Source organism: Pollicipes pollicipes, unplaced genomic scaffold (genome assembly GCF_011947565.3).
Source record: "Pollicipes pollicipes isolate AB1234 unplaced genomic scaffold, Ppol_2.1 Scaffold_3447;HRSCAF=4054_pilon_pilon_pilon, whole genome shotgun sequence".
NCBI classification, from domain to species: domain Eukaryota; kingdom Metazoa; phylum Arthropoda; class Thecostraca; order Pollicipedomorpha; family Pollicipedidae; genus Pollicipes; species Pollicipes pollicipes.
Window position 1 is genome coordinate 10,646,393 of NW_023596297.1, and position 13,992 is coordinate 10,660,384.

The window sequence follows — 13,992 nt, forward strand, 5'->3', positions numbered from 1 at the left end:
CTACATGGGACATCTGCCTACCAAATGGCATGGGACTCTAACGCGTTGTTGATGGCTCCGCCTCAGGCTCTTTCGGACGGCGGCTGGTTTCATCACCCCCAAATACCGTCACATGCTGTTTTGACATGACATGTAAAGAAAACTCACCCAGCGCATGTTTCAAAATATGTGTGAAGACGATGAGCGACGTAAACACGCGTTCGGTTAGGGGTCAATTTGCCCCCACCACCCGGGGGCTTTACAGAATAATTTCGTAACGGTGATTGGCATAGTCGCGCCAGACTTTGCTTGCCTGTCAGCAACTGACTAGCCGATCTTTTCATATAAACATTAGACATGCCTCGAAAGGTCGCTGACCTACGGCAGGGCCAAGCCTGGCCATTACTGTCAGCAAACGCATTCGCTAGGGAATCGTTTGACATGACACGATAACGGAGCGTTGGACGACGTTATGTAACTTGATGCAACAAGACGCATTAGATCTCCTCCCAGCGGGAAGAGATCTGAGAGCATTTCAGGCACTGATCTTCGGTTTGACCTTGTTTGACCTAGTTTTACCCGACAGCTAGGACCTAGTGACATCCTTAGGGAGAAGGGAGGATAGGGATAATAATTCATTCGTATCTGGCCAAATATTTGATAAACACGTGCAAAATTACTGCATTGTATTTGCTACAATCCCATAGCATGCAATAGTTTTGTGTTGCGTCATTCCATTTTCACCAAGGCTATGAGTGTGTTAACCGTGTACTGGAATTCATCCAAGTACATCCCCTAAGTGGCATCCTGCTGAAAATGGGTATAATGTCAGACAAAATCGCTGATAACCAGAGCTTCATCAAGCGGGATGGACGCCTTTGTTTGCGATGTCACGATGACGGTCGAGTTTTTTATTCTGCTCAACGTCACCACACAATCGTGGACATGTTTGGCCACCACCACACAATTTGAGGCAGCCTGTGGACACCAATGGCTGTACCAAGGAATGAGGAGGTATTTTGCGTAATTTCCTTGTGCAACAGCACGGAGGGCAAATCCAAATCCAATGGACGCAAGCTCCAAAAACACTTTGAGCCATATTTTGTGACCAGCTGGCCCGGCACTATAGATGTTATGGTCCATTACCCTGATCTGTATTGCCCCACACGATAACTGCACTCGTGCAGCCTACTAGTCAACTGATCCAACGCAACTGCGTGCACCCAAGCTGCCCTGAGGCCTGCTAAAGCCGGTGCATGCGCACCCCACGAGGGTCTGACGCTGAACATGTAGTATACGATGGCGATAACGACGAGGGTCAAACGGAACCGGCGGCCGAGGGTCGTTGCCGGCGCTACATTGTCAAAGTGTAGGAGCAACGTGACCTTGTTTCTTAACGCTCATATTAGTCAAGTATTTGTATATGTGCTACCACAACCAACACATATCAACGTTACGCGAAACCCTACGAATACCCTCGTGATTTTATATATATATGGGTGCATCATGATACGCGTGTTAAATAGAGATGATACTGTGCTTGATGAATTAAACGCGCCTGATAGCTCCTGATATCGATTTGTGAATAAATCTGAGTGATTATCAATACTTAAGAGCCGCGTTACAGTCACTTGACAAGCGTCCCAACCTCGGTATCGTCCGAGCGTCAAAATGAATGAAAAGGGTCATGTGTTGGGGTGCGTGAATGCTTCTTAGCACTCGTACCCACGAATGTCGCTTTTGTTTGGAAAATATGTCATACGAAAGGTAGGGGTATCGCTTTCTGCAGTCGGTTGGGGGGAGGCTGAACCGGTAAGGCTGGCGTAACCTATCCACAAAACCAGATTCCTCCCGGATTTCGGGCGCTCCAGTTTGCAGAAGGGTATATCAATATACCTTCACGCCTCATCACTATTCATGAACGCACCGATTTCCGAAAGCGTTAAAATAATGCCTTAGTACGTTTACTCACACGTGTCCATTTCAGCGGTGTACTTACCTGGAGTTCTTTTCTGGAGGACCAAAAAATGTTTGCACATCTGCACTAAAGACACGCCCTTTTAAGAACTCCTTATGGCGCACATCAAGTGACGAGCTATCGGCGGTACGGAAACGAAACCGTGCACATACTGTCGATATATTGACGACGTGTTCGTCAGTATATTCCCAGCGAGCAGCAGCTTCTCTGCCAATGTTCAATCCTTGAAGAAACCTCAGCTCTAAAATACACAGCAGAGCCATCGTTTGGCCACACAATTCCGTTTTTAGACGTAGCTGTTGATGCGTCATGCAGAAAATATGTAACTTCAACATTTCGAAAACTCACAGGAAATAAAAATTGCCTCAGTGGTCGTAGTGAGTGTCCAGATCAATGTAACAAAGCGTGATCCGATCATACACACAACAGGCATTCAGACACTGCGCGGCATGACCGTTCATGACCGATAGTTCGACGGTATTAGACACATCCTGGTCAAGAACAACTAGTCTAACTTGTGTAACTGGCAAGAACTGACATTAAAAACCGTATTACCAAAACAATATGCCAGCTACATACAGGGATGAGGAAAAAGCTACTCGCGTTATGATGTCCATAAACTACTTCCCAGCAACATCACGCCGCTTCCCGCTTCGCGCAGACAACAGCAAGCTGACAACTTACAAAAAGTCCTAGCATATGAAACCTTAGTATGCAGAGCAACATATCCACGAATGGCTCACCACTGAAAATGACCAACGTTATCTGCGGGTTCTAACGGCCCATTGACAATTGCGCGCGTCGACCACACTCGTATGTCGTATGTATGTACCACATATGTATGTCGGCCGTACCACGACCGTACTCAAGAGATGACGATGTACTTCCAGGACGGTGCGCCAAAGCGGTATGTGACACCAGGTCATGGAAGGACACTACTTTGGTCCGAATTGGTGGAAAATACCACTATACTGGCTAAGTGCAAACAAAAAGTGAAAGTGAATGTGCTGGAAGTGTCTTTCTTTTTGTCCGGAGAAAGAGCTGGCAATCAACCGGCAGACGGATATGCCGGGCACACTGTGAGTGTAGGATGGGCAGCCCTGGCACATAAGAGCGTATTTACCGTACTTGATCTCTACTCTGTTTATGCGACAGCGTGCTGCATTCGAGATCAGTTTCAAAAAAGAGCATCGCTGGCTTACCGATCGATTACTGGCGTCACCGACGGCCAGATAGTTTTTGGGCTGCGAGGCCATCTGTAGACAGTGCATACACCTACTGCGTGGAGTTCGTAGCGTCACACAGACGGACTGCTGAGATCTGAGATCAATTCTGGCCCTAACACCCCGAAATCTGGGGATTTAGCACGACCTTACGTGCACCACCGCACGCATTGGCCCATATTGTCGTGGGTGTCATTTCCCGTTCTTTGCCAAGTCGAAAATGTGCTGATTTCGTATCGCTGTAACTCAGCGATACGAAATCAGCACATTTACAGCACAACATGTAACCCTTTGTTGTCAAACTAAAAACCTGATTTTCGCCGGGCATTTTGTCATTTTTGGAACTTTACAATCTTTGCGTTTACTGTGTAAAACGAACGCATTTGCGCGTCCCGCAGGCAGCAGATCCCGTTGAGCAGTGGCACATTTCACACGAGTGCATTTTGCTACCAGATCTGAGAGTTCAACGCACTTCGAAAACTACCAAAAAAAACCCTGAAATAATCACCACGAGCTTAGGGATATGTTGCACCGAAGGTGTCTTTTGCAATTCATTGCACAAATTATTTTGTTTTACGTGCTGCTTTGGAGAGCGCAAGAGCCATGTGAGAGCCTTCCATTATCCTAAAAAATAGTGAGTTTTTCAGTCCTCATGCTTTGTGGGGATGGGACGGGATGGCTTTCGGAGGAGGGATATGTCTTTATTGACTGGTTTCCACTTGCCCCTCCCACTGGTACCTGGCAGCGATAGTGGCCGAGACATGACGTGAAATATGCAATTTTGTGGCCTCTCTTATAGTGAACTAGGTGGCTGACTCTAGCTACTCTTACACTGGTTATCACTCAAGACTCCGGAGGCTCCAGATCTATGTTTCTGTAGTGTACCGTTGCGCCAAAGAGACAACATTGAACTGCGATCGGCAAAACAGTAATTTGCCGATCAATTCTCTTCAATGTGGTAGTGATGTTCACTTACCTTATTTATTTTTGCTCTGATATATTCATGTGGATAAAAAAAGGCGCTGAAAATGTTGACGAATGTACCAAGCAATCATATAAATATACATTTTGCTTCCTTCATTGGTGAATAGCAAGCAAAAACAGCAATACATCAGTAACGGTATCTGCTCACTACTATTGGTTTGGCAGTAGTCGGATCTGGCGTATTCTTCTGTTATTTTGCTCTCAGGAAGCTTGTATTTGATACAGCTGTGATTTATATGACTCGCGAGATGACTACAGCATACTATTAGCTCGTTTGACTGGGTATATTGCGGCCTGTTGCATGGTAATAGAAGATTTAAGTGCTGCGCCAGAATTGCCCCAGTGCGAATGGGTATGTATGCTTTTAACTCAATGGCCGTACCTGTAGAAGGGAGAAACTTCGTAGAGTTCAGCCGTATGTTATTAGTTCCAGCACTTTCGACGTCCTGCCATTTCATTTAAGGGCTGGGTCTCAATGCAGGCCAATGGACCTTGTAATATGGCAAATATGTTCACTTATCATTGCCATGCATGCCAAGGTGTGCATAAAAGGGCTATGTAGACTGTTCCCAAAAGCTGCCAAATGTTTTGCCAAATGAGCAGAAAATTTTCATTTTTGAAAAAGACTTAACCCTTGTTAGTTCAGAATGGCTAAAATTTTCATTTTTGTGTTTTACACTGTCCTTAGACTGCTAAAATATTTGTTATGCCTGAGATACTTGCTGTAGCTGCAAATTTCTTTACACATTTTGCAATGAATTTGTGCAGCTACCCTTAGATGCTCTATCTCCACAAATTGTTGTGCTTGGAGAGTCATTGTAGGTGTGATTAGGGATAAAGTAGTGGTAGCTTCAGGGTGCAACAATCTGAATAGTCCCCAAGAGGTGTTGTTTTGAGCTTAATTTTTAGGTAACATAAGCTTTACTTAGCCCTAAACCATGCCCAGTGCACAAATGTATGAGGTTAAGAATATCATTATCACTTGAGCACTTGGCAGGTTGGTCACATTTGTTTCAGATTGGCATTCTCCTGTGATGTTACATGCCATAAAAAGATTACCACTTAAAGAGGGTCTGCTGCCCTTTGGGTGTATTTCAAAAGCATACTGAGGTGAAATGTCAGGGTCAGATATTTTGGTAACACTTGTGGGTAGTGTCACCAGTGCACCAACAAGATAAAGTAGGCAGTCAAATTTAATTATTGTATGGTCCAAATTACAATCAGCATTTGCCAAAGAACTTCTTTATTCTTTGGAGCCCCAGGATGCAGCATTTGTCCATATCAGCTGATAAGGGCAGAATGTGCTGCCGGCCATGATCAGCTGTTCCAGGCCTAACATACCACTTGTTAGCTCTGTTAACCTGAACATTGTAGGCTTGCAAGCTGAAAAGTGGCATCTATACTGGTATAAATTACATAATTTGAAACAAATATATGTTGATCAGTACAGTGGGTGGGGCCATTTGCAAGAAGCTCATCAGCAGAAGCCTGTACCAGTACCAGGTACTCTTTAGAACACATGATGCATCTGTTTTCATAAGCCAAAGTATACTTATAAAAGAATCATTGTGTTAAACACCTTAGGGAGAAATAAAGACTATTGTGTAATGTTGTGTTGAATTTGTGTGATAAAGATGGTATATTCTAATGTTTTCTTCCTAGATAGAGAACTCCAAGCTGTTATGGTCATAATTGCAAACCATTTTGACATGTATATTGCAAGCATTGTGTAAGGCTATGGAATAGCCTTAACAATAGTTGTCATAGTAAGTGAAAATGCCATTGGACACATAACTATTACATTTATGGGCACAAGCATGTGTCCAATAGGTTTTCCCTTTGGAGTAGCCACTGCAGATCAAAATTCTGAGCTAGTATTTTGGAAAAACTGGTTGACTGATCAAGTGGGACACATTTGATAGGTGAAACAATACATAACACAACAATAAGGTAAATGCCAAAGAGGTGGCATCTGATTGAGTATCTAATCTTAGGATTGTGGAACATTGAAATGAAAGGTTTGACATGATTCACAACATCATCTCAGTTGGACATGGGGACAAAGGCTGGCTTCAAAACTGACAACAAAGCTGAGACAATGACATGAGCAGAGGTCAAAGCTGAAGGGGATGGCTTTGAAGTTGATAACTGTGAAGCTGAAGTTGTAGACAAAGACTTATATATATATATATATATATATATATATATATATATATAGTTCATTTATATTTAAGGCTTATGACTTTGTACATGTTGATCCAAAGCCAAATATATATATATATATATATATATAGTTCATTTATATTTAAGGCTTATGACTTTGTACATGTTGATCCAAAGCCAAAGGTTTGAAACTCTGGTAATGTGAAGCTAAAGCCAAACCCACCTGCCAAAGTCACTAGGTTAAAGCCCAAACTGAATCTAGAGTACAGTGATGCTTTGCAGGCCTGAAACCATTTTTCAATCAGCTCAACTTAAGTGGCATGAGGAAATACAATGGTGCTGCAGAGTGGGTGAGACAAGTTGTAAGCTTATGTAACAGAAATTCTCAAGTAATGTTTGTGTGTTAGTGTGCTACCTGTGTGTACAACATTTCAGAAAGTTAGCTCTTATGAGGTGTTCTTCATCAGGTGTTGATTGCTCTTCAGAACAGCTGCTAGTTTTGGCTTTCAGCAATGTTTGTGTTGCTGCCTTGCATGGCTGTGTGGTATATTGGGGGGTAACAGGAAGGGAACTGGTTTTGTGAAATAGAGCCTGTAAATAGAGCCAACTGTAATGAACAATCATGACAAAGCCTTAGCCAGCAGATTAAAATTGGGTGGAGCCAAAGCTGGAGCCATAGCTCAAAGCTTTTTTAAACTGAGGAAGCAATGGAAACAAACTGTTTAAGTGACAGGAAGCTGAAGGCAGGGCTGAAGCCAGATGTGAAAAACGGCTCAAATCTGGAGCCAAATCTAAAGTCTTTGAAGGAAAACTGCAGCTTCATGAAGCAGAAGCAGAAGCTGGCTTGGTCCTTTGGTGCAATGACAGCACATTGCTATCTTGTTCCCCCTTGGTATGTTATGGGCCCAAAAATGACCTTTGTAATAAGTGGGCCCTGAAACATCAAAACACAACAAAAAACATTGTGATGCTTTGGTTTTGGGTACTTAACTAAGTCATTCCCTCTCCTTTACATCTTTTTCCTGCAACCCTTTTCAAATTTGTTTAACACTTTTTAAAGCCCTTAACCACAACCCCTGTCGAATATAATCCTTGTCCATGCATACTTATACTGATACAAACATACAACAAACTTCCTGCCAAGAATTTTCCCAGTCAGACTTTATTCTACATAAATGGTGAGAAATTCGTCGTTGCATTATTCTACATCGAAATTTACGTTATAATTTTTCTTCGGGACGTACGCTCTCCTGATATTTTCAAGCACACAGGACTTTATGGCATGGACAATTTATGTGCGAAGGGTTTTCTATGCATACTTTTGTCTGCAACTAGTGTAAAAGGTATGGCAAATGCGGCTGGTGCAGCTTTAGAGTTCACAGTTGTCCAAAATGATCGGGAGGGATTGCTGTATATGGTTTAGTCAATTACATTACACTGCTCTTACTGATTATATCCTGCAGATGGAAGTTGATGCTGGTTGGAGTATTATGGGCTGGGAGAGGGCGACACAAGGTTGTGTGGACCTGCTTACCCTGTGCTGTGCTGCAATCGCTGTGAGATGGAATATCGCGATACTATGATGGTGCTAACACATTGTTTGGATGCTTCCAAGCATATATATGGGACACATTGCAACCAATATTGCTCAATGCAGTTCTGGTTTGCAATGCTTTTGCTAGTTTGCGTTGATCGGCATGTATCTAGGGGTGCTCAAACTCTTAAATGATATTGACTACATGCCAATTATTTTGTGTTCAGGTCCGTCCATCTGCCGTAAATGCTGTTCTGCTCGCCATCGCTTCCTCTAAAAGCGCACGTCCGTCCCCATACGTCATCCGTGTCCTGGTCTCGGACCAGCCATCATCGCCTCCCCGCTGTGTCCGCGGCCGCGGCCGTGGCCCGGCCGGCGGTCGGCGGCTCTCGTCCGGACCGATGGCGCTGGCGGCCGGTGACGCGCGCCCGTGTGCGGACAGTGTGGCGCCGTGGGGGATGGTGATCAGCAGGGTGGAGCGCCGGCACGCTGGCGGCGGCAGCGGCAAGACGCTGTCGCCCCAGGAGCTGTCCGACTGCGACGACATCGCCACCGCGCTCACCGTCGACCCCTACCTGGGCTTCAACACGCACAAGATGTGCATCAGGTGCGCCGACTGTTGCCCGTACAGAAGATGGCCTGAGGTCGGACTGCAGCATATGCTATGTGTCCAGCTTTTCGCGAGGGCTCATTTGTATCCTGTGTAGAAAATGTCTGTAGGTGCTACATGTATATTGCAATGGGTGTATAGAAGCAGCAATCTCAATTGCTTATCCGATCATGTACTCGTCCACGATTTACCCCTGTGTCGCTCCAGTGCCCCGATGTTTCCTTCCTCGCAAACAGCACACATCCGACATGGTTGTTCGTACCTTTACCGTGTCGTCACGGTCACGCCCTCCCACTGTTAGCGCCACCGGGGCGCTGCGGCCGTGCGGTGCCCGCCGCGGTGGCCGCGCGGAACGAGGCCGTAACTCTCGGCGAGCCTTCCGTGACGGCCGGGCACGTGCGCAGGGTACCGGCCGCCGCGCTGCAACAAGGACGTGCTGCGCAACATGATCTTCTCGTTCATCAAGGACCAGAACTACGAGGAGACGTACGAGCGGCTGGAGCGCTCCGAGGCCATGCACCAGCTGATGGCCTTCTATAAGCACCGGGTCAACCGGGATGACCTGCGGGACCACGTCAGTGGGGCTTCGGTGCCGACCACGGGGGGCGCGGCTCATACGGGTCGATGGTGCACTCGAGTTTATCCCGATCGCAGGAGACGGGAAAATCTAAAACAGGGACATGGTATCTTTATGGAATGGCCGCTGAGATTTTTACCAGGGCATATTTGTCAGGATGTAGAATCATTTTTGCGATGTTGTATGGGCTCTGTAAATGCTGTCGCGAATGCGAGTGAATAATCTAGTCAGCAGCCTGAAGTGCATTCATGCAGACGGTCCATTAAGCTCAGAGGCTTATCTGGACTTCTTTTATGGTCCCATCATAGGCTGGTATGTGCTAATGCCCCCTCACCGTATTTTTAACTGGTTATTTAGACGCTAAATTAGGTATATATTTAGCCGCCTTTATGGGATGTGTGGGTCATATTGCGTTCCTGTGATGGGGTCGCCCACCATTTATCGGCCGCCAGCTGAGGATTGTGTCTGTCGGCCGCGCTGCCCAGCCGTCTGACAGCGTGCTGACCGCCGTGCAGATAATGCGCTTTCTGGGCGTGCTGGACGTGGAGTCCGGGATCTCGATCATGGGCTGCAGCCGGTACTCGCTGGAGGATAACGCCGGCGCCCGGGTCTGCTCCACCAAGGCGTGGTGAGTCACGGTCGGCGCCGAGGCCGGCCGGAAGCGGGGGCGGCGCGAGCTCGCGTGATCGACTCGCGCACCTGGCCGGACAGGCGGCGCGACGCAGCGGCTGCCAGGCGCCAGACGTGATGTCGGCATTCAGGTCAAGGCACGATCTAGCTGGAGTACTTGCGGGATCCGTTGGTAGCGGCACCGCGTCGCGCACGCTGTCGCCGCGGGGTGCTAAGACGGCATCGCGTGCGGCTGACCAGGATCAAGGCCATCAGGAATTGTGGCCACTACTGTCCGTTGTTCCTCAGGTCTGAATCATTTGCTAAGTCTCACGCTAGGAGGGTTGCGTCATTGCGGTCAATTGCGACGGCATCGTTAGTTTGTTTTACGTGAATTATGCTTGCCGTAGCAATTTAGGTGCACATAACTAAGCGAACCTGCGGATAGCGTAGGAGCCAGCTTAGCTATGTTCACACTTGCGGCGAATGTGGCATCCACAGCCGACGATTTCCGCAGCGGCGCTCAGAAAATCAGCGGATAGGTGTTGGATTCAATATTTCTATGCAGCTTCGTAGGGCAATCGCAGTTTTTCGATTGGTTACGAAACGCGTCCCCGTCCCCTCTCACAATGGCGCCGTCCCCGCGTCACTCACAAGTCAAACTTATCAAAGGTCACTTAAGTTTGATGCACTTAAAGTGCGAAGGACTGGTCATATTCGTGTATGTTAAGTGTATTTGGTATTACCGACGTTCATTTATCACAATTTGTATTCGCCCGTTGTGTTGACGACCATTCCAGTAGATTGCTATGCCATACTGTTATGATGCATTATGATGCCTGGGGGACGTGTAGCTTGTCAGTATATCAAGTCAGGCGCATTTCTTACCAGGGGCCGGAACGAGGAAATCCAGTTTTTAGTGGGTTGCATCGCTGAACTTTCGGAGGAAGAAGAGAACCACTTTCTTCACCCGGGCAAGAACGATTTCTCAGTCATGTACAGCACGAGGAAGAAATGCGGCCAGCTTTGGCTCGGCCCGGCGGCCTACATCAACCACGACTGCAATGCCAACTGCACGGTAACGACGGGCGCTTTGCGAGTTGCATGATTTATGACCAACCCCCCTAACTTACCGTGTACCGTGACCGGCCTGCCACATTGCTGTCTATGTATAATTTGTCAGGAACGATCCCTTTTATCGCCAATGCGAGCCGGGCTGCTGTGCGCCGGTGACTTCGGAGTTGGCCAGGAACGCTCCCTCCAACCAGGTGCGGAGTGGGCCGGTCCGGAGACGCCCAGCTGCTAGGATGTTCTCGACGAGACACTCGCGGGGTCATGACCACGCGCGCTGACCATCGGAGCGGTCCTGCGCTGCATGTTGAACCTAGAGGTCAGGCCAGCTCCCACCCTCCCTCCCTTGCCGCGCCGTGACCCGAGCCGCGCGTCTCTGTCGGCAGTTCGTGGCCACTGGCAGGAACACGGCGACGGTGCGCACCCTGCGCGAGATCGAACCCGGCGACGAGGTTACCTGCAACTACGGCGGCGACTTCTTCGGCGATAACAACTGTTACTGCGAATGCGAGACCTGCGAGAGGTGAGCTCTCTGGTGACGGCCCACGCTGGCGTGAAGCGTGCTAGATTACGATGCGTAATGTCTTTCGATTATAACAGCAAAGGGAGGCAAACCGTGGTTCTTAAGGGCACCAGGCCCACATGATGATGATTTGGGCTTTGGGGCGCACCGACTACGTTGGTCATATGGCGCTCATAACGTGACACCACCGGGCCCACGCGTGGAGTCGTTGTGCATATGATTTGGCCGGATGCCTGCATATTGAATGCTGTGACCCGCCGCGGCTATGGTAAATCAGCCGTGTCTGTGCGCGGCTCACTCCCCGCCGTGCATCCGCCAGGCGGCAGACGGGCGCGTTCGCCAAGAAGGACGCGGACCAGCAATCGGAGGGCTACAGCTGCGCTACTCGAGTCGACGGCAGGCGGCGCCGCCGGCCGCCGGCTCCCACAGCCTGGAGCAGACGGTCGAGACGCTGCGGCAGCGCGGCATGACCCGCTACGATGCCCCAGATTATCGCCGAGCAGCGGCTGCGGCTGGAGCCGGCACCGCCGCCGCCACCGCCGCCGCCGGCTCCCAGTGCCGCGCCGCGCGCCCGGACACGCACCCAGCGCCGGCTGTCGGCGGTGGCCGAGGCCCCGACAGCGGCGGCGGCGACGGCAGGTCGGCGCCGCGGCTCGCTGGCTCCGTCCGAACCACCGCTGCCGCCGCCCACCGCCGCCGTCGCTTGCCGCCGCCCGCGCTGCCGGCGCCGGCGCGCCGAGGGCCGGGCCGCCGCCGCGGCGACTGCGGCCGCTGCCGCCGGCTCGTCTCCCTGCCACGTGAAGCTGACTCTGCGCATGAAACGCAGTCCGGCCGGCGACGACGTCAGCGAGTCGGCGAGCAGCCACTTCAGCGACGACAGCGCCACCAGCGGCGAGGTGCAGTACGAGGTGCTGCGCGTCGAGGGCGTCGGGGAGCTGCCCACCGCCAGCTGGCACAAGAAGAAGAAAAAGCACAGCCGCGAGCGTCGCCGACGCGCGCAGCTGGAGGCGGTCGTGTCGGGACTGGGCGCCGAGCGGCCGCCGGGTGCCAAGCGACTGCGACTGAAGTTTTGGCGGCGTGTCGCGGACCATCGACCTGACGGGGTGACGCCGCCGCCGCCGCCGCTACCGCCACCACCGCCGCCGCCGCCGCCGCCGCCGCCGCCCGCCCCGTCTTTCACTGGCCGTGCGCGCGCCACGGCCCATTCCATAGGCCGAGTACAACGTTGTTATACCTCCAGTGGCCATGGCCGTCGTGCGCGGCCGCTGTTCAGGGCCCACCGACCGCCGTGGAGTATGTTTTATTGGAGCTATATTATCTGATCCCGGCACTGCCATGGTCAATTTTGTGCATGAGCAATCAACTATCCTTGCTGGCGATTCTTTTGTAGATGTTCCTCAGTCCGATGCCGCATTTACCTTGTGTGGAGTGGAATAGTAGGACTTTTTTGATCTCATTGTTCTGAGTACGCTAGTGACCTTTTTTACCGCCGATGAGTGAGCCTTTCTTTGGGCTGCGCTGTGTGGTAGCTCCCACGGAGATTCGTCCTGAATGACCTCGAGGTTGTAATAAATGTATGCATTTGCCTTTTGTCGACATACCCTCGGCTTTATTCAGTGTAGTTGCTGAACTTGTCGCTTTATGCCGCTTGGCAATAATTATCTCTAGCTCCAGCGCAGATCCGCGAGAGCGCATGCTAAAGGCATTGCGATTTCCCCCTATGGCCCAGGTATTTGGAGGGGTCGGGGGTGGGCCTTGCAACGAAGTACCTGTCCACGCCGCAACTTATCTTAGGGAGTGGCAAAGTTTTACGCGTAACGCACGTACATATGCAAAACAAAACTGGACATGACGATGGCTAGTAGACATGACGCAATATGTAGGTGATATTTAATCATGACGGCATCCCCGTGACAAGTGGAGCTCGATGGCGGCGCACCGGCGTCCAACGCTGCAGACCCGGCTAAAAACGGGATCGCGAGGTAACAGCACACGCATGAATTGTGCTAGGCATTTTCTTGGCCACTTTCTACTCTCCCGCTAATTGCTCACTTGTTACCTGACTCACATGCCCCGGTGACGCGGCGTGACGTTCGCTTGGCATATTGGTTGAGGTGTGAAACGAGAACGAGTACGCTGCATGCAAGGGGCGCAGCCAGGGTTTTCTTAAGGGCAGGGCGGAGGGTCGGGGAGCACATAACACGACGATTTTTGACTCCCTGTCAGGAGCCACGTATGGTGAGAAAGAAAAGGACGGGCCTGATGGGCGTTTCCCCTCTGGCTGCACCCCCCGCTCCTTGTAACGAGAGGAAGTCATTGGATTCTTCGGTATTTGAAATGTTTCAAAAGAATCGAGCCAGCTTTGTATCCATACCTGAGCGCAACGTTACTATGTCCAAACCACCCTCCTAAAGCTAGGCCTCGGTTACGCTCGCTCAAACTCTCCCTCCCCGCCCACCGGTAATGTAAGTCATGGACGACTCCTAGCCGTTAACCTTGACGGAAAAGTGCTTCATACGTCAAATATACCGTTGGGGATTTCCAACGTAAGGGTTATATCTGTTTAAGAACGAGCAAGATGTCGTATCAGAAATTCAAAATTCTAATGTGATGAAATGTACGCGCTCTAAAAAAACGCACGGAAGCCAATGCAGATGAAATAAATCATAGCACCAAGTATACTGACGTCATTTGAATTTTTCCCTCCCGTTCCCTTCTCTTGGTGGCACCACACCTCCCAT

The 13,992-nt window shown here is 49.7% G+C and overlaps 1 protein-coding gene across 1 annotated transcript; it reads left to right on the plus strand.

Annotated features, from left to right (window-relative positions):
- Positions 1 to 2,829: 2,829 nt before the first annotated feature.
- Positions 2,830 to 12,806, plus strand: LOC119091608 (histone-lysine N-methyltransferase Suv4-20). The gene is made up of 9 exons (XM_037214416.1): positions 2,830 to 2,864; positions 8,304 to 8,468; positions 8,877 to 9,045; positions 9,564 to 9,676; positions 10,549 to 10,735; positions 11,115 to 11,251; positions 11,571 to 11,640; positions 12,055 to 12,199; positions 12,781 to 12,806. Exons 1-9 carry the CDS (start codon positions 2,830 to 2,832, stop codon positions 12,804 to 12,806), a joined length of 1,047 nt encoding a protein of 348 aa, XP_037070311.1.
- Positions 12,807 to 13,992: the final 1,186 nt, after the last annotated feature.